The 22,772-nt window shown below is 38.9% G+C and overlaps 1 protein-coding gene across 5 annotated transcripts in view; it reads right to left on the reverse strand.

Moving 5' to 3' along the window:
* Nucleotides 1–22,772, reverse strand: part of GRIA2 (glutamate ionotropic receptor AMPA type subunit 2) — a 199,188-nt gene that overhangs the window by 50,598 nt on the left and 125,818 nt on the right. For all 5 annotated transcript variants that reach the window (XR_006056646.2, XM_004017287.6, XM_004017288.6 and 2 more), the window contains exon 6: nucleotides 21,149–21,310. Coding sequence is in view for 4 of the 5 variants with exons in the window: in XM_004017287.6 (XP_004017336.1) it covers nucleotides 21,149–21,310 (162 nt within the window). In the remaining variant the exon portion in view is untranslated. The remainder of the gene's footprint in view (nucleotides 1–21,148; nucleotides 21,311–22,772) is intronic.

Here is a 22,772-nt window from a genome sequence, read left to right on the forward strand (position 1 = left end):
ACTGGAGTAGGTTACCATTCCCTTCTCCAGGGGATCTTCCCGACCCAGGGATTGAACCCGGGTCTCCCACATTGGAGGCAGACGCTTTAACCTCTGAGCCACCAGGGAAGACTTTGTTTATTACCTTAATATTCACCACCAGTATCTGAGTATCCTCTTCATGTATTCTTTGTCTAATTGATCTCTTCTCCCCACTAGAACAGTTACTCTAAGGAAGCAGAAAACTTATTTGTGACCACTGAATTCTCAGAGCTCAGGGCACATTGGGCACACTTAAGAGACATACTTAGAAGGAAGGGAAGCAGGGAAGAAGAAAGGAAAAAGGGAAGGAGGGAAGAAAAAACAGAGAGAGGGAGGAAGGAAAGAAGGCAGGTCAGAAATCTTCATACAGATTCTATCTTTACAGGATTCACATTTCCTCCCAGTTCAGTGAAAAGATATATTAACAGAAATTGCAATATACCATTCAGTTCAGTTCAGTTGATCAGTTATGTCCAACTCTTTGCAACCCCATGGATTTCAGTACGCCAGGCTTCCCTGTCCATCATCAACTCCCAGAGCTTGCTCAAACTCATGTCCATTGAGTTAGTGATGCCATCCAACTATCTCATTGTCTGTCATCACCTTCTCCTCCTGCCTTCAGTCTATCCCAGCATCAGGGGCTTTTCCAAGGAATCAGTTCTTCTCATCAGGTGGCCAAAGTATTGGAGTTTCAGCTTCAACATCAGTCCTTTCAATGAATATTCAAGACTGATTTCCTTTAGGAAGGACTGGTTGGATCTCCTTGCAGTCCAAGGGACTCTCAAGAGTCTTCTCCAACACCACATTCAAAGCATCAATTCTTTGATGCTCAGCTTTCTTTATAGTCCAACTCTCACATCCACACATGACTACTGGAAAAATCATAGCTTTGACTAGATGGACCTTTGTCAGCAAAGTAATGTCCCTGCTTTTTAATATGCTGTCTAAGCTGGTCATAGCTTTTCTTCCAAGGAGAAAGTGTCTTTAAATTTAATGGCTGCAATCACCATCTGCAGTGATTTTGGAGCCCCCCAAAATAAAGTCTCTCACTGTTTCCACTGTTTCCGCATCTATTTGGCATGAAGTAATGGGACTGGATGCCATGATCTTCCTTTTTGAATGTCGAGTTTTAAGCTAGCTTTTTCACTCTCCTCTTTCACTTTCATCAAGAGGCTCTTTAGTTCTTCTTCACTTTCTGCCATAAAGGTGGTGTCATCTGTGTATCTGAGGTTATTGATATATCTTCTGGCAATCTTGATTCCAGCTTGCACTTCATGCAGCCTGACATTTTACATGATATATGCTTCATATAAGTTAAATAAACAGAGTGACAATATATAGCTTTGACATACTCCTTTTCCTATTTGGAACCAGTCTGCTGTTCCATATCCAGTTCTAACTGTTGCTTCTTGATCTGCATACAGGTTTCTCAGGAGGCAGGTCAAGTGGTCTGGTATTCCCATCTCTTGAAGAATTTTCCAGTTTGTTGTGATCCACACAATCAAAGGCTTTGGCATAATCAATAAAGCAGATGTAGATGTTTTCTGGTATTCTCTTGCTGTTTTGATGATCCAGTGGATGCTGGCAATTTGATCTCTGGTTCTTCTGCTTTCTCTAAATCCAGCTGGAATGTCTGGAAGTTCACGGTTCAAGCACCGTTGAAGTCTAGCTTGAAGAATTTTGAGCATTACTTTGCTAGCGTGTGAGCTGAGTGCAATTGTGCAGTAGTTTGAACATTCTTGGCATTGTTTTTCTTTGAGATTGGAATGAGAAATGACCTTTTCGAATCCTGTGGCCACTACTGAGTTTTCCAAATTTGCTGGCATATTGAATGCAGCACTTTTACAGCATCATCTTTTAAGATTTGAAATAGGTCCACTGTAATTCCATCACCTCCACTAGCTTTGTTCATAGTGATGCTTTCTCAGGACTTCGCATTCCAGGATGTCTAGGTGAGTGATCACACCATCGTGGTATCTGGGTCATGAAGATCTTTTTGTATAGTTCTTCTGTATATTTCTGCTACCTCTTCTTAACGTCTTCTGCTTCTGTTAGGTCCATACCATTTCTGTCCTTTATTGTGCCCATCTTTGCATGAAATATTCCCTTGGTATCTCTAATTTTTTTTAAGCGATTCTAGTCTTTCCCATTCTAGTGTTTTCATCTATTTCTTTGCATTGATCATTGAGGAAGGCTTTCTTATCTCTCCTGGCTATTCTTTGGAATGCTGCATTCAAATGGATATACCTTTTCTTTTTTCCTTTGCCTTTAGCTTCTCTTCTTTTCTCAGCTATTTGTAATGCCTCCTCAGACAACCATTTTGCCTTTCTGCACTTCTTTTTCTTAGGGATGGTCTTGATCACTTTCCTATACAATGTCATGAACCTCCATCTATAGTTCTTCAGGCACTCTATCAGATATAATCCCTTGAATTTATTCGTCACTTCCATTGTATAATCACAGGATTTTATTTAGGTCATACTTGAATGGCTTAGTGATTTTCCCTACTTTTTTCAGTTTAAGTCAATTTGGCAATAAAGAGTTCATGATCTGAGCCACAGTCAGCTCCCAGTCTTGTTTTTGCTGACTGTACAGAGCTTCTCCATCTTTGGCTACAAAGAATATAATCAATTATTTTGGTATTGACCATCTGGTGATTTCCATGTGTAGAATCTAATATACCATTTAGTGTTATAAATTGATCCAATGGTTGATAGATATTTTTCTTGCTTATTTTTTAATATGAGAGATGTTACAATAAGGCAAATGAGAAAGTAACTTATGTAGTACAAATTACCACCTCCCTGAATCTAGAAATTGTTTAATATATCGTATCTTTAGTGTTAAAAAAGAGTGTGAAGTTATTATTATAATTTTTTCATGAATAGATGAATCAGTTTCATTTTACCACATGAATGAATCAAATTTGATGGGAAAGTGATAGGAGGAAGAAGAAAAAGAAAATGATTTTGAGATCACAGGACTGTGACTGATGCTGTTAATTGCAAGATATACACATTTATTGCTAAATTTTCTTAAGCAATGTCACTGCAGGGATATACATGAGCCCTTCTTCACAAATCTACATTATCTCTTAGGTGGCTGCACTTTAGTTTCCTGGAAATAACACTACTAGATGGACCTAAATCAAACCCATCTCTATTTTCTCCCCAAATCTGCAACCTCTTCCTTCAAACTGTACAAGCAAGAAATTAGTAAAATACACTGTGTTATATACCCATGTGAAGGTGAAAATCAGTCGTGTCCAACTCTTGGTTACCCCATGGACCATATAGTCCATGGAATTCTCCAGGCCAGAATACTGGAGTGAGTAGCCTTTCGCTTTTCCAGGGATCTTCCCAACCCAGGGATACCAGGTCTCCTGCATTGCAGGCATATTTTTTACCAGCTAAGCCACCAGGGAAACCCAAGAATACTGGAGTGGGTAGCCTATCCCTTCTCCAGGGGATCTTTCCAACCCAGAAATCAAACCGGTGTCTTATGCATCGGAGGTGGATTCTTTACCAACTGAGCTATCAGGAAAGCCTACCATGTAGGCCATCTGTATTCCTGGATTTCTGGGAGCCTCTCCTAAGAAAACATTCTCAAATAGAGAGAACTTTCATACAAGGATATTAATTCCAACATCATTCTTAATGTACAAAAATTATAAGGAATCTATGAGAATAAAAGAATGTTTAAAAACTACGCTTTCTGTGGAAAGCTTATGTGAACATATGTGCGGAAGCATACACGTGGAAGCATTATGTGAACATTAGCTTCCCTGGTGATTCAGATGGTAAAGAATCCATCTGCAATGAAGGCGATCTGAGTTTGATCCCTGGGTTGGGAAAACCCCCTGTAGAAGTGAATAGCTATCCACTCCAGTATTCTGACCTACAGAATTCCATGGGCTGTATAGTCCATGGGGTCACAAAGAGGTGACCCCACAGGACTGAGTGACTTTCACTTTCACTATTCAAACAATAAGAAGTTCTATTAATAAAGGTTGTGTTCATCGTAGCACTGTTTATAATAGCCAGGACATGGAAGCAACCTAGATGTTCATCAGCAGACGAATGGATAAGAAAGCTGTGGTGCATATACACAATGGAGTATTACTCAGCCATTAAAAAGAATACAGTTGAATCAGTCCTGATGAGGTGGATGAAACTGGAGCCGATTATACAGAGTGAAGTAAGCCAGAAAGAAAAACACCAATACAGCATACAAACCCATATATATGGAATTTAGAAAGATGGTAACGATAACCCTGTATGCAAGACAGCAAGAGAGACACAGATGTATGGAACAGTCTTTTGGTCTCTGTGGGAGAGGGAGAGGGTGGGATGATTTGGGAGAATGGCATTGAAATATGTATAATATCATATATGAAATGAATCGCCAGTCCAGGATCAATGCAGGATACAGGATGCTTGGGGCTGGTGCACTGGGACGACCCAGAGGGATGGTATGGGGAGGGAGGAGGGAGAGGGTTCAGGATGGGGAACACGTGTACACCCATGGCAGATTCATGTTGATGTATGGCAAAACCAATACAATATTGTAAAGTAATTAGCCTCCAATTAAAATAAATAAACAATGCAAACAAATAGAGGAAACCAACAGAATGGGAAAGACTAGAGATCTCTTCAAGAAAATTAGAGATACCAAGGGAACATTTCATGCAAAGATGGGCTCGATAAAGGACAGAAATGGTATGGACCTAACAGAAGCAGAAGATATTAAGAAGAGATGGCAAGAATACACAGAACAACTGTACAAAAAGGATCTTCACGACCCAGATAATCATGATGGTGTGATCACTCATCTAGAGCCAGACATCCTGGAATGTGAAGTCAAGTGGGCCTTAGAAAGCATCACTATGAACAAAGCTAGTGGAGGTGATGGAATTCCAGTTGAGCTATTTCAAATCCTGAAAGATGATGCTGTGAAAGTGCTGCACTCAATGTGCCAGCAAATTTGGAAAACTCAGCAGTGGCCACAGGACTGGAAAAGGTCAGTTTTCATTCCAATTCCAAAGAAAGGCAATGCCAAAGAATGCTCAAACTACTGCACAATTGCACTTGTCTTACACGCTAGTAAAGTAATGTTCAAAATTCTCCAAGCCAGGCTTCAGCAATACGTGAACCGTGAACTTCCTGGTGTTCAAGCTGGTTTTAGAAAAGGCAGAGGAACCAGAGACCAAATTGCCAACATCTGCTGGATCATGGAAAAAGCAAGAAAGTTCCAGAAAAACATCTATTTCTGCTTTATTGAATATGCCAAAGCCTTTGACTGTGTGGATCACAATCAACTGTGGAAAATTCTGAAAGAAAAGGGAATACCAGACCACCTAACCTGCCTCTTGAGAAACCTATATGCAGGTCAGGAAGCAACAGTTAGAACTGGACATGGAACAACAGACTGGTTCCAAATAGGAATAGGAGTATGTCAAGGCTGTATACTGTCACCCTGCTTATTTAACTTCTAAGCAGAGTACATCATGAGAAACGCTGGGCTGGAAGAAACACAAGCTGGAATCAAGATTGCCAGGAGAAATATCAATAACCTCAGATATGCAGATGACACCACCCTTATGGCAGAAAGTGAAGAGGAACTCAAAAGCCTCTTGATGAAAGTAAAAGAAGAGATTGAAAAAGTTGGCTTAAAGCTCAACATTCAGAAAATGAAGATCATGGCATCTGGTCCCATCACCTCATGGGAAATAGATGGAGAAACAGTGGAAATAGTGTCAGGTTTTATGTTTTTGGGCTCCAAAATCACTGCAGATGGTGACTGCAGCCATGAAATTAAAAGACGCTTACCCCTTGGAAAAAAAGTTATGAGCAACCTAGATAGTATATTCAAAAGCAGAGACATTACTTTGCCGACTAAGGTCCATCTAGTCAAGGCTATGGTTTTTCCTGTGGTCATCTATGGATGTGAGAGTTGGACTGTGAAGAAGGCTGAGAGCCGAAGAATTGATGCGTTTGAACTGTGGTGTCGGAGAAGGCTCTTGAGAGTCCCATGGACTGCAAGGAGATCCAACCAGTCCATTCTGAAGGAGATCAGCCTGGGATTTCTTTGGAAGGAATGATGCTAAAGCTGAAACTCCAGTACTTTGGCCACCTCATGCAAAGAGTTGACTCATTGGAAAAGACTCTGATGCTGGGAGTTATTGGGGGCAGGAGGAGAAGGGACAACCGAGGATGAGATGGCTGGATGGCATCACGGACTCGATGGACGTGAGTCTGAGTGAACTCCGTGAGTTGGTGATGGACAGGGAGGCCTGGCGTGCTGCGATTCATGGGGTCGCAAAGAGTCAGACATGACTGAGCAACTGAACTGAACTGAACTGAACTGATATTTAAAAAAATAAAATAATGGTTATGTAGCAATACAAATTATACAAGCTATAAGATAAGTGAAAAACAACATTACAACTAAATATTTTTCAACAGAAAATTAGAATAGAAATAATTGCATCCCTTCAACAAAAAAAAAGAAAGAAAAATAAACAAATGATTAGAATAAAATAAGAGGGAGGAAACATACATGATGATATTTTCTTGCCAAGTACTTTACAATATCCATGTAGCTTTTAAAAAATCTGTATTATATCAAAGGCATTGCTTTAAATCATATTTATTTAAGAAAAGACTTCTTGGAGAAAAAGAAATATCATGACAGCTTTTATCTGCCTCATATCTCTTTTCTCCTAGAGGAAAATAAACTGATTAGTTTGCTTTCTTATACAGCAATCTGTCTGTTGCTAGTTTAATTCATATCATGAAGTTTAGGTCACTGAATTAGAAACAGAAGCCAGTATTGTAGTTTGTACTCAGGAATTACAATCATAGTTAAAAGGCAAACTCTTTCTTGAGTCACCCTGCTCATACTACTAGAAGAAATCTACAAAGTCATCTGCTAAATGTTTCAGAGTCTATAAATGCTGGTGAACTACATTAAAAAAATAAGATGAGGCTGAATCAACTAGAAGCATTTAAGTCCACGCAGCATGTTACTATTATGATTCAGGGCATGAGCTCACTAAGAAGAAAACTCCTTCCAACCTTTACCAAATGTTCAAATCTAATCACGTCTCAAGCTTATTATCATTGTAAATTAATAGTCACAATCATAGACTCAATTCTGGGCTGAGAGAAAATCAACAGCCTCTGTATCCAGAGCTCCTTCTGGTTTATGTTCTGCATATGTGGCTCATTTATTTTTCTCAACAAATATGTTCACATTTTTGATTGTATAGTTAAATATTTCAATTTTATTCTGCCATTCACTAAACTAGATGTAAATTAATTTGAAGGGAACATGATGGCGATGGAACAATCTCCTTCCTTGAAAACAAATGCATCATCTCTGTCCTGATGTTTATGTTCTGTGAAATTCCTCAGCTGACTTGGAAATTTATATTTCAGTGGGGTGCCATTATATGCTGTGGTGCTCTGCCACAATCGCTCCTATCCACACTTGAAGAAGAAATCTGGGGAAACATTTTTACGGTCCATTTTCCAAATGCACTTTTTATTTCATTTTAAAGTGTATCTTTATTGAGACTCGTTTTTCAAAAGTAAAATGATCTATGCATTTTAAATATGTTTGTTTTGCCCAATAGTTATAAGATATTATTCGACAACACATTTCTCTACTCACTGATAACAGAAAATGTTAATCTTATAGTCAAAAAACAAAATGAGAAGAAAAGAAGTTCTGTATACATTTAAAATGCGACAAATATGCAGAGGGTAACTAGGCTGTAATATAAAGTTTTATGGGTCATAGTGACAGCACCTATTCTGAAACATATGTTATCTGCATGGTGCTTTAAAAATAGGGAAAAAAAAAGAAAACATCATTCAAAACTGAAGTACTAGGCTTTAGTATTATGAAACTGTCAAAATTTCCTATGAATGGGTATTTCCATATCTTCCTTGACACTTGAAACTGAATTGAGTATGGTTTAGAAAGCATTTAATACAGCATCTTCTGATCTCTATCAGAGCTGCCTCAAGCTCTGATTACAGCATTTACTACTCTGTTGCCTTGAGCAAGTTAACTGCAGTGTCTGTGCACAAAGTGTGTTATCAACGAGATAAGCAGAACAATGTCTCTTCTATGTCATAGTGGAGTTGGAAAGGTAAGTGAGGGAAAAAGGAAGAATTCAAGAAGACTTAGTTCTCTATGTGTCAAACATGAGCCGGGTAGTTTCCTAGAAAGACCTTAAAAAACAAAAAAAACTCTATGCAACAAATACTTTTATTCCAATGGTATAGGTGAAGAATTACAAGTTATCAAGTTATATTTTTCTCAGGGTCACAAAAATATATGGCAAAGGTGGAATTTGAATCCCGATCTCTTCATTTCAGGGATAATGAGGTGACGGGCTGTCCTGGTTTGCCTTGGCCTGTCCCAGTTTTGGATCTGAAAGTTTGGAGTCCAGGCTCACTGGGACTGCTGGATTTTGAGTTTTAAAATACACTAAAAATCAAAGTTATTGACCCGCATGTTTGTCTTCTCTTTTCCTTTTATTACTATCTTGTTACAAAATTAGCTTGTATTTACACTGTTTTGAAAACCACCATCCTGATCTATAAGACTCTGATCCAATAAGATCAGAAAATAATTTTCATGTTGGCATATTAAAGGCCCTGAGAAATCCTGTAGTAACAATTCCAATTACTTTAATTGGTCAGCATTGCCCAAACTAATAACCATTTAAAATTTTTCTTTAACATCAATTAATTTCTATAAAAATAGCATTTGTATAACATACTTTGGGCTGTCAGAAGTTTTATAGTCTGATACATTTTATACAGCCATTTAAAAAATAGCATCATTCAGTTAAAATTATCATAAACTAGGCAGACGCTTCGGCTCAGAGGGTAAAGCGTCTGCCTGCAATGCAGGAGACCTGGGTTTTATCCCTGGGTCAGGAAGATCCCTTGGAAAACGAAATGGCAACCTGCTCCAGTATTCTTGCCTGGAAAATCCCATGGACAGAGAAGCCTGGTAGACTGCAGTCCATGGGATCGCAAAGAGTCAGACACGACTGAGCAACTTCACTTTCACATTCATTACAAACTAAATGATATCTCCCTAGAGAATCACATAATATAATTACACTGTTTCTTTATCACCAAATTATCAACACTGTCAAAAATGATGAGCTCTAGGAACAATAATTAAGCTTGTAAGAAAGTTTACAAAGTGTCTCTTTTCTTTAAGCTTCTTGGCAATGGCCTGAAATCAACTAACACCATAGAAAAGACAAAAAGAAAAAAAAGAAATACATTATAAACTTAAAATTATTCACTTCTCTTAATTTCGAATTCAAGTGAAGTCTACCCTCTGGGAAAGAGCTGTCTGTGATAAGGTCATCTCTACTTTCCTCTAAAGCCTTTTAAATACATGCCCTTTGTAGCTCTACTGAATAAAATCACAGAATCTTCATTAAGATCCAACATCACTGGAACAACAGGAACTCTCACTCATTGTCAGTGGAAATGCAAAATAGTACAGTTATTTTGGGAGACAGATCATTTCTTACAAAACTAAACATACTTGTATGTAATCAAGCCAACACACTCCTTGGTGTTTACCCAAAGGAGTTGAGACATGAAGCCTACTCAAAATCATCACACATGTTAATAGCAGCTTTATTTATAACTGCCACAACTTGGAAGCAACCAAGATAGTCTTCAATAAATAAAAGATAAATAATGTGAGGTACATGAAGACAAAAGAATATTATCAGAGTTAAAAAGGAGTGAGCTACCAAGGCACCGAAAGACTCAGAGGAATTTTAGATGTAAATGACTAAGTGTAAGAAGCCAATCAAAAAAGGGCACATAGTACATAACTCTAACTGTATGACTTTCTGGAAAAGGTGTAACTATGGAGATAGCAAAACAATCAGTCAGTGGTGGCTGGGTGTTGGTGGTGGGAGGACGGATAAATAAATGAAATGCAAAGGGCTTTTAGAGCCACGGAAATGCTCTGTATGAAACAATAACAATGAAAGCATGCTATTATCTATTTATCCAAACCTGTAGAATGCACAAGGCTGAGAGTGAGTGGGCTTTTCTTTTCTTTGTTTATTTTTATATTGGATTTTAATTTTATTCACTTCCATATAACAGCATATATAAAATGTGGCACAGAAAAAAACATTTATGAAATTTGCTCACTCCCTTGAGATTGGCATGGATTACATACTTTAGAAAAAAGAAAAAGCCAACGATGGAAGAATTTTCATCTCTAAGGGTAGATTTTATTTGGAGATAGCCAAAAGTCATTTTCAGACTGAGTCTTGTGAAATGTGGTAGGGAAAAGCCTGAACAAAACAAACAAACAAAACTGAAAAAAGGGTGAATGGTAACATAAACTATGGACCTTGGGTAATTACAAGCCATGTGTCAACACAGGCTCCTCAGTTCCAACACATGCATCACTCTGGTGAGGGAAGTTGATATTGGAAGACTCTGTGAGGTATAGGAACAGGGTACATATAGGAAATCTCTGTACTTTCTGCTCAATTTTGCTGTGAACCTAAACCTGCTCTAAAAATAATGTCTCAATTGTTGTTTAGTTGCTCAGTTATGATTGACTCTTTGCTACCCCATGGACTGCAGCATGCCAAGCTTCCCTGTCCTTCCCTATCTCCCAGAGTTTGCTCAAACTCATGTCACTGAGTCAATGATGTCATACAATCATCTCTTCCTGTCATCCCCCTCTCCTACTGCCTTCAATCTTTCCCAGTATCAGGGTCTTTTCCAAGGAGTCAGCTCTTTGCCTCAGGTGGCCAGAGTATTGGAGCTTCAGCTTCAGCATCAGTCCTTTAGTATTCAGGACTGATCTCCTTTAGCAATCAGGTCAATTCAGATCTCTTGCAGTCCAAGGGACTACCATAGGGTCTTCTTCCAACACTGGCTTCAGCAAGCATCAATTCCGCATCTAGCCACTTAGGCTTCTTTAGGTCCAACTCTTAATCAGTGCATGAGACATACTGGATTCAAAACACACATAGAGTTTTGAATGTCTGTAACGGGCTTTTCATGAACTGATTCCTACTTTTGCACAGCTTTTGAGGATAAGATTTGCATTTTCTTTCCAGGAGTTGATAGTTTTGGTCACAAGCATCTTGCACTTCTGACCCTCATTATTTGCCGCATCTATGCCATCCGTAACTATTTTAGTCTGCAAATTAATTCAGATGTCTTTGGAGTTTTAAGATCGCTTTTGCAATCTAGTTCTTCACAAGCCAGACTTTTCTACTTCATTCTTCAATGTTAAGGGTATGTGCATATCTGGGGTTATTACTGTTTCTCCCATCAATTCTGATTCCAGCTTGTGTTTCGTTTGGCCCAGCATTTTGCATGATGTACTCTGCATACAAGTTAAATAATCAGAGTGACAATATACAGCCTTGACACACTCTTTTCCCAATTTTGAACCAGTGCATTGTTCCAAGTCTAGTTCTAAATGTTGCTTCTTGACCTGCATACAGGTTTCTCAGGAAGCAGTTAGGGTGGTCTGGTATTCCCATCTCAAGTTTTCCAGTTTGTGTGATTCACATAGTCAAAGGTGTTTTTTTTTTAAAATTTATCCTTAAGTCTTGATTAGAAAACTAATAAAAATGCAACATCTTTATAAGCACAGAAGATGTATCACATTTCCAAGAGTGAAAAGACAGCTCCATTGGCAAGAAACCAAAATGAACATCTTTTCTATTATTATTTTCTTTGAATAATAAAAATAAGTTTTTAATTCACTGGGAAGAAAGACTCTTGAAAATAAAAAGAATATATTGAAAACAACATACTCAAATCAACACATTGTCTGGTTTTGATTCACCCACTGGTAGGTGAAGACTTTCCTTAGAGGCCGATATTTCACTTTGTTCACTTCTTAGGAATCTTCAAACAGCAGAAATTTCCTTATTTTTGTAGTCTGAACAATAAAAACAATATTTTCCAGGGTTATTTAAGAACTGATTCCAGCAGAGGTGACCAGCTACAAGTCACTACAATCTTTGATAGAAGGAGGAGCTATTTAAGGGTCATAAATTTGGCAAAAATTACCAATATTAGCATATGGGTTTTAGTGCCTAAATTTGCATATCACATAATCATGGTATTAAATTTGGGAGTAATCTCAGCAATCATGGACATTTATTCCCTTTGCAGATGAAAAAATATGGACATGAGATGAACCCAGATATCATGCATTATAATTCAAACAGTGATAATGCATTTTCATTTTTCTTGGTATAATATGCATATCTCCATAGTTTAATATATCATTTCTATAACTTTTTTATAAAATATGTTATTTTATCAATATCATATTTTTAATTTGAGTTTATTTCAGTTATATAAACACTTTTTAAACCTGAACCACAAAACATAAGAGGTAAATCTTGTCAAGCAACTTTTTTGTTGCATGTCAAAAATACTTTAATATTCACTGTAGGGGATGACAACATGCCAGCAGTGAGTTTGGTCATTTAAAACATTCAAGGAGCAGAATCATTTTCATGAAGCCACCACAGCACATTTAATGCATGATGCTAATTACTCAACTGAAAGTGATTATACTATTTTTCAACAGGCCTCATAATTAAGAAAGTTTGAATTCCTGTTTTAAGTCTTTTTCTGAGTGTAATGGGATTCTCGGAGGAAAGCCATTATTTAAGGTGACATACAATGCCAGTCCTATATTATGGTTGAATTCCTTAACACCTGCAGGTCCCAACAGACACAATTCAAACTAGGTCCAAACTGTCCACATGACAAGGTACAATAGATGGTTATATACTGCAAGCCATTGAAGACCCTGAAAACACCAAAAATCTATCTCAAAACAGAAATGTGTGCAAATTAGTTTTGAGATAGTGTCAAATCATCTAAATCATCTGTCTCTTTGTCAACATCTTTTTTTGAGAAAGGTAAAATGCTCACTGCAACTGTCCCATTTAAACCCAGGTGTGGGCTGCCGTCTATGGGATCGCACAGAGTTGGACATGACTGAAGCAACTTGGCAGCAGCAGCAGCCATGATACTTCAGATCTGATTACTATAGAATTTTATATTTCAGCCAGCAAAATAACACTACTTTTCTGCCACAGCTGAGTAAAAGAACACAACAGATGCTCAGGACAAAAATTTAAACCTCATCTTATGGCAATTATAATTATCTATTTTTTCCTTTCCCCCTGTCCTGATATATTCAAAATATTGACTTATTTTTAACTTCATTCCTCTTCATTTCTACAAATCTCTCTTATGTGCCTATTCTGTGCAAATCCCGGCATGAGCTGTGGGGCTACTAGAAGGATGCAGAGTGTCTTTCCGAATCTTGTTTTCAATCCACAAATACCTCTCAACTGAATTTATATTCATATATTACAAATGTAGGGTTGTGATTTTTGCAATTTGGAAAACTCAGCAGTGGCCACAGGACTGGGAAAGGTCAGTTTTCATTCCAATCCCAAAGAAAGGCAATGCCAAAGAATGCTCAAACTACCGCATGATTGCACTCATCTCACATGCTAGTAAAGTAATGCTCAAAATTCTCCAAGCCAGATTTCAGCAATACGTGAACCATGAACTCCCTGATGTTCAAGCTGGTTTTAGAAAAGGCACAGGAACCAGAGACCAAATTGCCAACATCCGCTGGATCATGGAAGAAGCAAGAGAGTTCCAGAAAACATCTATTTCTGCTTTATTGACTATGCCAAAGCCTTTGACTGTGTGGATCACAATCAACTGTGGAAAATTCTGAAAGAGATGGGAATACCAGACCACCTAACCTGCCTCTTGAGAAATCTGTATGCAGGTCAGGAAGCAACAGTTAGAACTGGACAGGGAACAACAGACTGGTTCCAAATAGGAAAAGGAGTATGTTAAGGCTGTATACGGTTACCCTGCTTATTTAACTTCTATGCAGAGTACATCATGAGAAATGCTGGACTGGAAGAAACACAAGCTGGAATCAAGATTGCCAGGAGAAATATCAATCACCTCAGATATGCAGATGACACCACCCTTATGGCAGAAAGTGAAGAGGACCTAAAAAGCCTCTTGATGAAAGTGAAAGAGGAGAGTGAAAAAGTTGGCTTAAAGCTCAACATTCAGAAAACGAAGATCATGGCATCTGGTCCCATCACTTCATGGCAAATAGATGGGAAAACAGTGGAAACAGTGTCAGACTTTATTTTTGGGGGCTCCAAAATCACTGCAGATGGTGACTGCAGCCATGAAATTAAAAGACGCTTAGTCCTTGGAAGAAAAGTTATGAGCAACCTAGATAGTATATTCAAAAGCAGAGACATTACTTTGCCGACTAAGGTCCGTCTAGTCAAGGCTATCGTTTTTCCTGTGGTCATGTATGGATGTGAGAGTTGGACTGTGAAGAAGGCTGAGAGCCGAAGAATTGATGCTTTTGAACTGTGGTGTTGGAGAAGACTCTTGAGAGTCCCTTGGACTGCAAGGACATCCAACCAGTCCATTCTGAAGGAGATCAACCCTGGGATTTCTTTGGAAGGAATGATGCTAAAGCTGAAACTCCAGTACTTTGGCCACCTTATGCAAAGAGCTGACTCATTGGAAAAGACTCTGATGCTGGGAGGGATTGGGGGCAGGAGGAGAAGGGGACGACCCAGGATGGGATGGCTGGATGTCATCACGGACTCGATGGACGTGAGTCTGAGTGAACTCCAGGAGTTGGTGATGGACAGGGAGGCCTGGCGTGCTGTGATTCATGGGGTCGCAAAGAGTCGGACATGACTGAGCGACTGAAATGAACTGAACTGAACTGAATAAAATGGAGAGAACTGGCAAGTGTAACAAATCCATTTATTTCCCTCCCTCCTCATGCCACAACCACCATTCAGACAACTACCAGTTATTGTCTGCATTGCTCCTGAAATCTTCCTAAAAGCTCCTATCACCAAGATCTGTTGTCACCCGGGCAGCCCATAATCCTTGTGTATCAAACCTATAGCCATCATTCTCCTCTAGAGCGTTCTGGCTGCTCTCGTGCTTACTAAGTTGCTTCAGTTGTGTCCAGCTCTTTGTGACCCTATGAAACCATAGCCCATCAGGCTGGTCCATGTGGATTCTTCAGGCAAGAATATTGGAGTGGGTTGCCATGCCCTTTTGCAGAAGATCTTCTTGACCCAGCTATCAAACTTGAGTCTTTTATATCTCTTGCATTAAGCAGATGGGTTCTTTACCACTAGCATCACCTGAGAAACCCTCAGAATAAGACAAATAATTTCTTAGAGGTCAACAGGGCACATATATGTCTATAAAGTATTCTTTCTCAGAATTCCCTCAAAACTCCTCTGTTCAACTTCCAGTCTTAGAGAAATATTTATATTTTCCTTGGACTGGAGACTTTGTGGGAAGTCACGTTCCCTTCCTTCTTCTAATACTTATCTCTCCCTCAGGTTTTAAATTCCATATGATTCCCTCAAAAAAGGAAGCCTTTCTTGCTTACAGATCTGGGAATAGGAGCCTCTTAAGGGTGCTTTCCTTTGTTCATTCAGAAAGCCTTCTGCTAAAGAGTTGCTCTGTGCTAGGCCTACTTCTAGGAGCTAGGAACAAACAAAATCAGGTAACAAACAAACACCAACCAAAAACCCCTGCCTCCATGGCACTTACTTTCAAGGTGAAGGAGCCAGACGTTTAACAAACTAATGAATAAATTCATTATGAATACAGTACACAAAGAGGTATTAAACAGAAAAAACTGGAGCAGGGAAAGGGCAGGGGACACACTTTGATGGGTGGGGGGATTGCAATTTCAAACAGAGAGCCTGTTGCTAGCTTCCTTGAGGAGACGGCATCTGAATAAAGATCACAGAAGGCAGGAGGCTTAGCTTTGCAGATGCGAAGGGGAGAACAGTGCAGAAGAAGGAAGATTCAGTGCTGAGGGGGAAGGTCTCCTGTGCTTAAGAATGGATGGCTAACAAACACATGAAAAGATGCTCAACATCACTCATTATTAGAGAAATGAAAATCAAGGCCACAATGAGGTACCACTTCACACCAGTCAGAATGGCTGCGATCCAAAAGTCTGCAAGCAATAAATGCTGGAGAGGGTGTGGAGAAAAGGGAACCCTCTTGCACTGTTGGTGGGAATGCAAACTAGTACAGCCACTATGGAGAACAGTGTGGAGATTCCTTAAAAAATGCAAATAGAACTGCCTTATGACCCAGCAATCCCACTGCTGGGCATATACACCGAGGAAACCAGAATTGAAAGATACACATGTACCCCAGTGTTCATCGCAGCACTGTTTATAATAGCCAGGACATGGAAACAACTTAGATGTCCATCAGCAGATGGGATAAGAAAGCTGTGGTACATATACACAATGGAGTATTACTCAGCCATTAAAAAGAATACATTTGAATCAGTTCTAATGAGATGGGTGAAACTGGAGCCGATTATACAGAGTGAAGTAAGCCAGAAAGAAAAACACCAGTACAGTATACTAACACATATATATGGAATTTAGAAAGATGGTAATGGTGACCCTGTATGCGAGACAGCAAAAGAGACAGATGTGTAGAGCAGACTTTTGGACTCTGTGGGAGAGGGAGAGGGTGGGATGATTTTGGAGAATGGCATTGAAACATGTATACTATCATGTAAGAAATGAATCGCCAGTCTATGTTTGATGCAGGATTCAGGATGCTTGGGGCTGGTGCATGGGGATGATCCAGAGAGGTGATATGGGGTGGGAGGTGGGAGGGGGGTTCAGGATTGGGAACTCATGTACACCCGTGGTGGATTCATGTCAATGTACGGCAAAACCAATACAGTACTGTAAAGTAAAATAAAATAAAAATAAAAAAAAAAAGAATGGGTAGAAAGGCCACCATAAGTGAAGCAGAGGGAGCAAGGGAAGAGCCCAGAAGAGGAAGGCAGAGTATGTGCAGCCACATGAGCCAAAGGGATGCATGTAGCTTTTACTCCAGTGGCAGAGACGGCCACCGAGTGGCCTGGATGGAGAACAGAGGTGAAACAGGAGGGAAGGGGCAGGCACAACATTTGAAAGAACAGCATAGCCCCAGGACATGACATGATTAGAACTAACTGGATCCAAGATGGTAGATAAGTCCACTTCCACTAGACCTTGAGCCTCAGTATACATACTCACCGTAACACATCAGGAAGCTAAGTGACATAACCTCAGGGCCCATGACAGTTCCAAGGCCAAAAAGCGGGTGGAGGCCCCATTCCTGGAAATCCCCACCCCTTCTTCCAAAGTATCTAGAATACTTCTCCCACTCATTAGCCAATGAAATTAACTGCCCCTATAAACACTGACAACCCCAGACCTTGGGACCATCCTCACCTTTTGAGATGGCCCACACTCTGTCTGTGGAGTGTGTTTCTCACTAAATAAATCCACTTCTTACCTATCACATTGTCTCTCACTGAATTCTTTCTGAGCTGAGACATCAAGAACCTGAGCTTCATTAAGTCCTGAAACCAGGTGAGACTTCAGTTAAAAGACCAAGGATTCAAGTCCCAGTCTGAGTTACACAGTGTCAGCAGCATAATACAATTTAAGTTTTAAAAAGACCACAAGCCTAGAAGATAGAAGGACAAGTGTAGAGCAAGGGAATCCAGTCTGGGAAATCACTGCAATATCCCCAGCAGCAAGGCCATGGTGGCTGGGTGTCAGGGGGTGCAGAAGAAGAAGGCTGTGCTGGCAGATTGGCTGTAGGCTACAGGGTGAGAGAGAAGTCAAGTCCTTGGTTGAAAGGATAACTGTGAAGACAGGGTTTCTATCAACTGAGAGTGGAAGACTGTTACAGGAATAATTTTTCAGGGCCTGAAGAGGCAGCAGGGGTAGAAATCAGAAGTTTTAGAGTGTGTTGATTTCCACACATTAGTAAGATATTTCCCTCCTAAGTTATAAGGTCATTGCTGGTTTCTAGCCTGAAGACATCTGATACCACGAAGACTAGAAGTTTGTCTTCTCTGAGACCTGTAACAGTGCCCACTTGCAAAGTAAAAACTCAGTAAATGTATATTGAATTGATGAATGATCATTGAACATTAGCAAATTAGTGAAAGAGAATCAGATTTAAAATCTCAGTGCCACAACTCTAGAGTTACTTTTTCGTACAGGATATAGACATGAAAAAATTTAACATTCATAATTAATATTTGGTATTTATTAAAATATGTGAAATATTGACAATTCAAGATTTTACTTGTATTGACTGAATACGATTGATTTTACTTAGGCAACTATAGTAGCTGCATTAACTTTCAAGGAACACTAAAACTTTAAAATAATCATTAATTTAATAGTCCCACAACTCAATATAAATTATGTAATTTCCAATGCCTAACCATGGAGAGAATTTGATGCAGTGAACTGCATTTTTATAAGTTTTTGTGCCTATAGCATAAGTTTTTATTGTAGTATAATAAAACATGATTTAAATGATCAGGCAAAGCATCTGGTACAGTCAATGATCCAAAAGAAAATGTGCAAAGAACAGATCATATACGCCACCTGTTCATACTAGGAAATGGTATATTGCTCCCTATCTAGATTTTGCTCCTTTCTTCTGTCCATGAGAAAAATCATGGGAGAAATAATCAAGAAAGTCCTGTCTTACTCCGCTGAAGAGCTTGATCTCTTGGCACTGCACCCCTCCCAAATTCCCTGGATTGCTCATGCTATTTCATCAATCTGGTTCTTCTTCCCAAGCACCCTCCTCTGCTTTTTTCCTGCTCAACCATGCTCTGCTCAGGCATTCCATCTCTGGAAAGCCTTCTTTACTATCCTACCTACCATAGTCTCCTAATCAAGTGCAGGAGCTGCCATATTTTACATGCATTGCTCTGTATTATATAATATTTGTTTATTGACATGTTTGTATCCACCATTGACTATGGATTAGCAATGGCAAGGATCATTTTTTTCAAAATTACCTTCAGTTCCCAGCTCTGTAGTACATGAGCAATACATGCCCATGTTATGACGAATTCCCAGCCAAAGGCACATCCTCCACATGGATTTTCTATACTTTTTACCAGGATTCAAAGGCCATATAAGATATATCTCCTATTGGCACCTATGTTTCCAAAGCTATGCTAAATATTGATAAGTCTTTGTCAATGTTGTTTTAGTTTTGAGCCTAGATTCAAACAGTGACTCAGAGCTTACTTGTTTTGGGGGATGAAGTAGAAAAGAACAGCTTTATTGCTTTGTGAGGCAAAGGGGGACACAGCAAGCTCATGCCTCGAAAAACTGTGTGTCCCAATCTGGGAGAAATTGATGAGGAGTTTTATAGCAATGGTTCAAAGGTGGGGTTTCTGACAAGGATCAGGGTATGTGAAGCACCTTCATTCCTTTAATCTGGATTCATGGCCTTCCCTGAGTTCCAAAGGGTAGGTTCAAACAGTTGCTAATCATGAAAGGGGGGGATATACAGACAAGGAGAAGCCAAGAGACAACAGGGCAGCCTTGGGGCAGGGTCCTGGTTCCCCCTCCAGGGATACACATTACTTTATCTTTAAGCTTTTCTGTGGAACAAAAACCCCCAACAAATGGAAGAGCCTATGTTTTTATATTTACAGCCTGTGCTCTCTGGAGTGCCTCACAAGGAAGGGCCATCACAGTCTCTCTGAAACTTGGTAGAAGGGGCCATCAGGGAGCCAGCATTTCAGTCTTGCTGAAATGCTACAGCAAGGAAGGTCACCAACAAAGTGAAATCTGGCGCTACATGTTGGCAATCTTGGCTACATTTTTGGCAGAATATTTGTTCTGCCAAATACTGTTGGCAGAACACATTGCCAGCAATCTCTCATCCCCCAAATCTGCTTAAACTTTGATGTATGGCACATGAACTTTAATAGTGATAAGACTTCCATGAGAAAAAATCATCTGCTTTCATCCTCTCATAGCCAGCAGCTGTGGGAGGCTACAGGATGACTAACAGAGTGTTCAGAGGAACACGTCAGCTCCATCTGAGGGTGAATGCCACATGCAAGCTCCGTCAGAGAACTATACTGGCACCATGTCTGCGTGCGGGGAAGCCCGCAATCCCACCAGATGGGATCCACAGTCAGGTCCCTGCTGACAGCAGGTGAAGACAGACACTGATGGCTGTCCCCTTGTGGACTCTCAGCAATTCCATTGCACGAGGATGCCCACAAGATCATAACCCTGTTATAAATGCATATGTGCTGAATCTCAGTCAAGGTCACCAAACAAGAAGCCACCTACTTTTGAGGAAAAATTAGTTCTGGGCTATTCTTTAACATCCCATGGGATACTTTAATTCTGTGTCAAATTCTCACAAAATTAAAAGGATCCATTTACACACCCCAAAGTAGAAAACTTCAGAGCTTCTAATTTTTATCTAGCACCAGACTCACAGCCAGATACAAATTTAAAGGTAAACATTTATATCTGTTTTTTTTTTTTCCGTTTGTGCAGAAAACAAGAGCATCAGCTAAAATTCTCCAGGATGTATCAACATAACTGTGAGGGCATCTGAAATAACACTGTTCCTGACTGGTTCTTATACAATGTGCTTTACAACACACAGATAAACAGATCACTACACATTTGACAATGTTCTGCAACTTTTAATTGTCATATAACTCTAGTTTAATAAAGCAGTTGAACATGATCTCAGCCCACTCACTGTTCCATGCACTCTCCCTTAGGTTTTACTCATCTCTGCTCTCAATAAAGTGACCAACAGAAGAAAAATAAACACCTTCTTATCAACAGCAGAAATATTCATATTTAGAAGTAAATATAGGCCTGTATGTGTACACACAATGAAATACATTGAATAAACAAGTAAAGATTTAAATGTGCCAAAACCCACAGAACATTCAAAGATTCTTTGATTGCATAAGGCACTATATTTATTTTGTTAATTATTCAAATAAATTTTTTCTTCTTTATAAGACGTCCCAGAGAACAGGCTAATCACCAGAAGTTAGTTAGAGACAGAGACAGAGGTGGAGGTGATGATGGAAGTGGAGGTGGAGGCTAGAATGGAAGTGGGAAAGGAGGTGGAGACGCAGGTGGAGGCAGATCCTGATAGACATGTACCTTAATTGTGGTTGTGTGTGCTCCAGGGTATTCCTTTTCTTCCAGTGTTGACCATCTTTCTATAAACTTAGATACCAGAGAATCATCATAGTCCACTATCTGAAATCCAGAGACATTTGCTCCTCCAAACTGAATTTTTAATAGGTCTCCATCGGTAAATCCCTGGGCAGAAAACACATTTATGTCATATTTTTTTATTAAGAACCAAATATAACTTTGACATTTACCAAATAACTCTATAAACTGTGGTTTTGCAAATTTCAAAGAATACCAAAGAGATATAAAAAGCCTATAGTAAATGTTTCACGCATTTTATCAGCCAATATTCTTCTTTAGCACTTAGCATCATCTTGGTTATCGTGGTCCTTAATCAATGAATGTCTACTGGTCCTACTTACATAAAAGTTCTCCAGATTATTGAAATGGAGTCTTATTTATCCTTATCTAAGGAGAAGAATGGGGTTTTATTTATTATATCTACAACAGAGCACCACCAGATATTTAAACATTAAGCCAGTTCTTCAAGAGCTACAACACTGTGAGATGGTTATTTCTATTTAAATTGTTCATTCTCTCAGATAATATAAAACCTTTTAAAAGAGAAGGAAAGGTTCCAAATGCTTTGTCATTACTTGAGAACAATTAAGCATGAAACTTAGTTTTTATAAAATGTATTTAATTTTTAAAAACTCACTTCTACTGTACTATCAGGATGAATGCAGTCATCACTAAAACTATCACATGGTGTTTCCACTGACTTCAAATACTGTGCTGATTTAAACTGTACTTCAGTTTAGGAGCACATTCTCCGAATGATGAAATCACAATTTTTAAAAGTCATGATTATAAATATTTTCACTTTATATACTATTCCACATCACTGTGCAAAAGAAGTGAAAATATTTTGACTCTAAAATGTAAGAGAGTCTTTTCTTTGTTGCTGATATTAAAAATATAGTTTAATATTATTTGTGTAGAGGATAATTATCTATATTTTGTTGGTGAATTATGTTTCTGTTTTTTCTTTTTATCAAAATAATTCAAATAAAGGAAAAATATATATAACAAAAATCACAGATTTTCTGTTCTGCCCCACACACGCATTAGTTAAGCTCTTCAAAACAATCAATTTCAGTAATTTTTGTTTTGCATGTATTTGCCTCCATATTTCTGCATGAAACATTTTTGCTCTTTTTTTCCTAACTTAACCATGCTAAGTTTTCTTATGAGTTTATACTTCTGCTAGATGAGTAAGTCTCATAACCAAACCATCTATCTCTCGTCCCATTTTCATGTTCACTGTTTTCATATTTAAAATTCTGTTATTTAGAGTAAAGCCAGACAATGTGCTAGGATTTCATTTTCCTTCTTACATAATATTTCCTTCTAATGTTGATGATATCTGCATTTTTTTCACTACTAGAACTTTCTCTGTACTTATCCTTAATTTTTTCTGGTTGCTCCACAAAAAAATTTCATGTTTATACAAGTAAAGCTTTTTTGAAATAAAATATTCAAACATTGCAAGTAATCTATTTTTCCTGTGTCCTGGAGCCTTCCTCCTTAATGCTGCAACCTGATTGGTTCCTCTTTCAATTTGCTCTGCCATCGTTCCCCTGAAATG

The sequence above is a fragment of the Ovis aries genome, chromosome 17 (assembly GCF_016772045.2).
Source record: "Ovis aries strain OAR_USU_Benz2616 breed Rambouillet chromosome 17, ARS-UI_Ramb_v3.0, whole genome shotgun sequence".
NCBI lineage: Eukaryota > Metazoa > Chordata > Mammalia > Artiodactyla > Bovidae > Ovis > Ovis aries.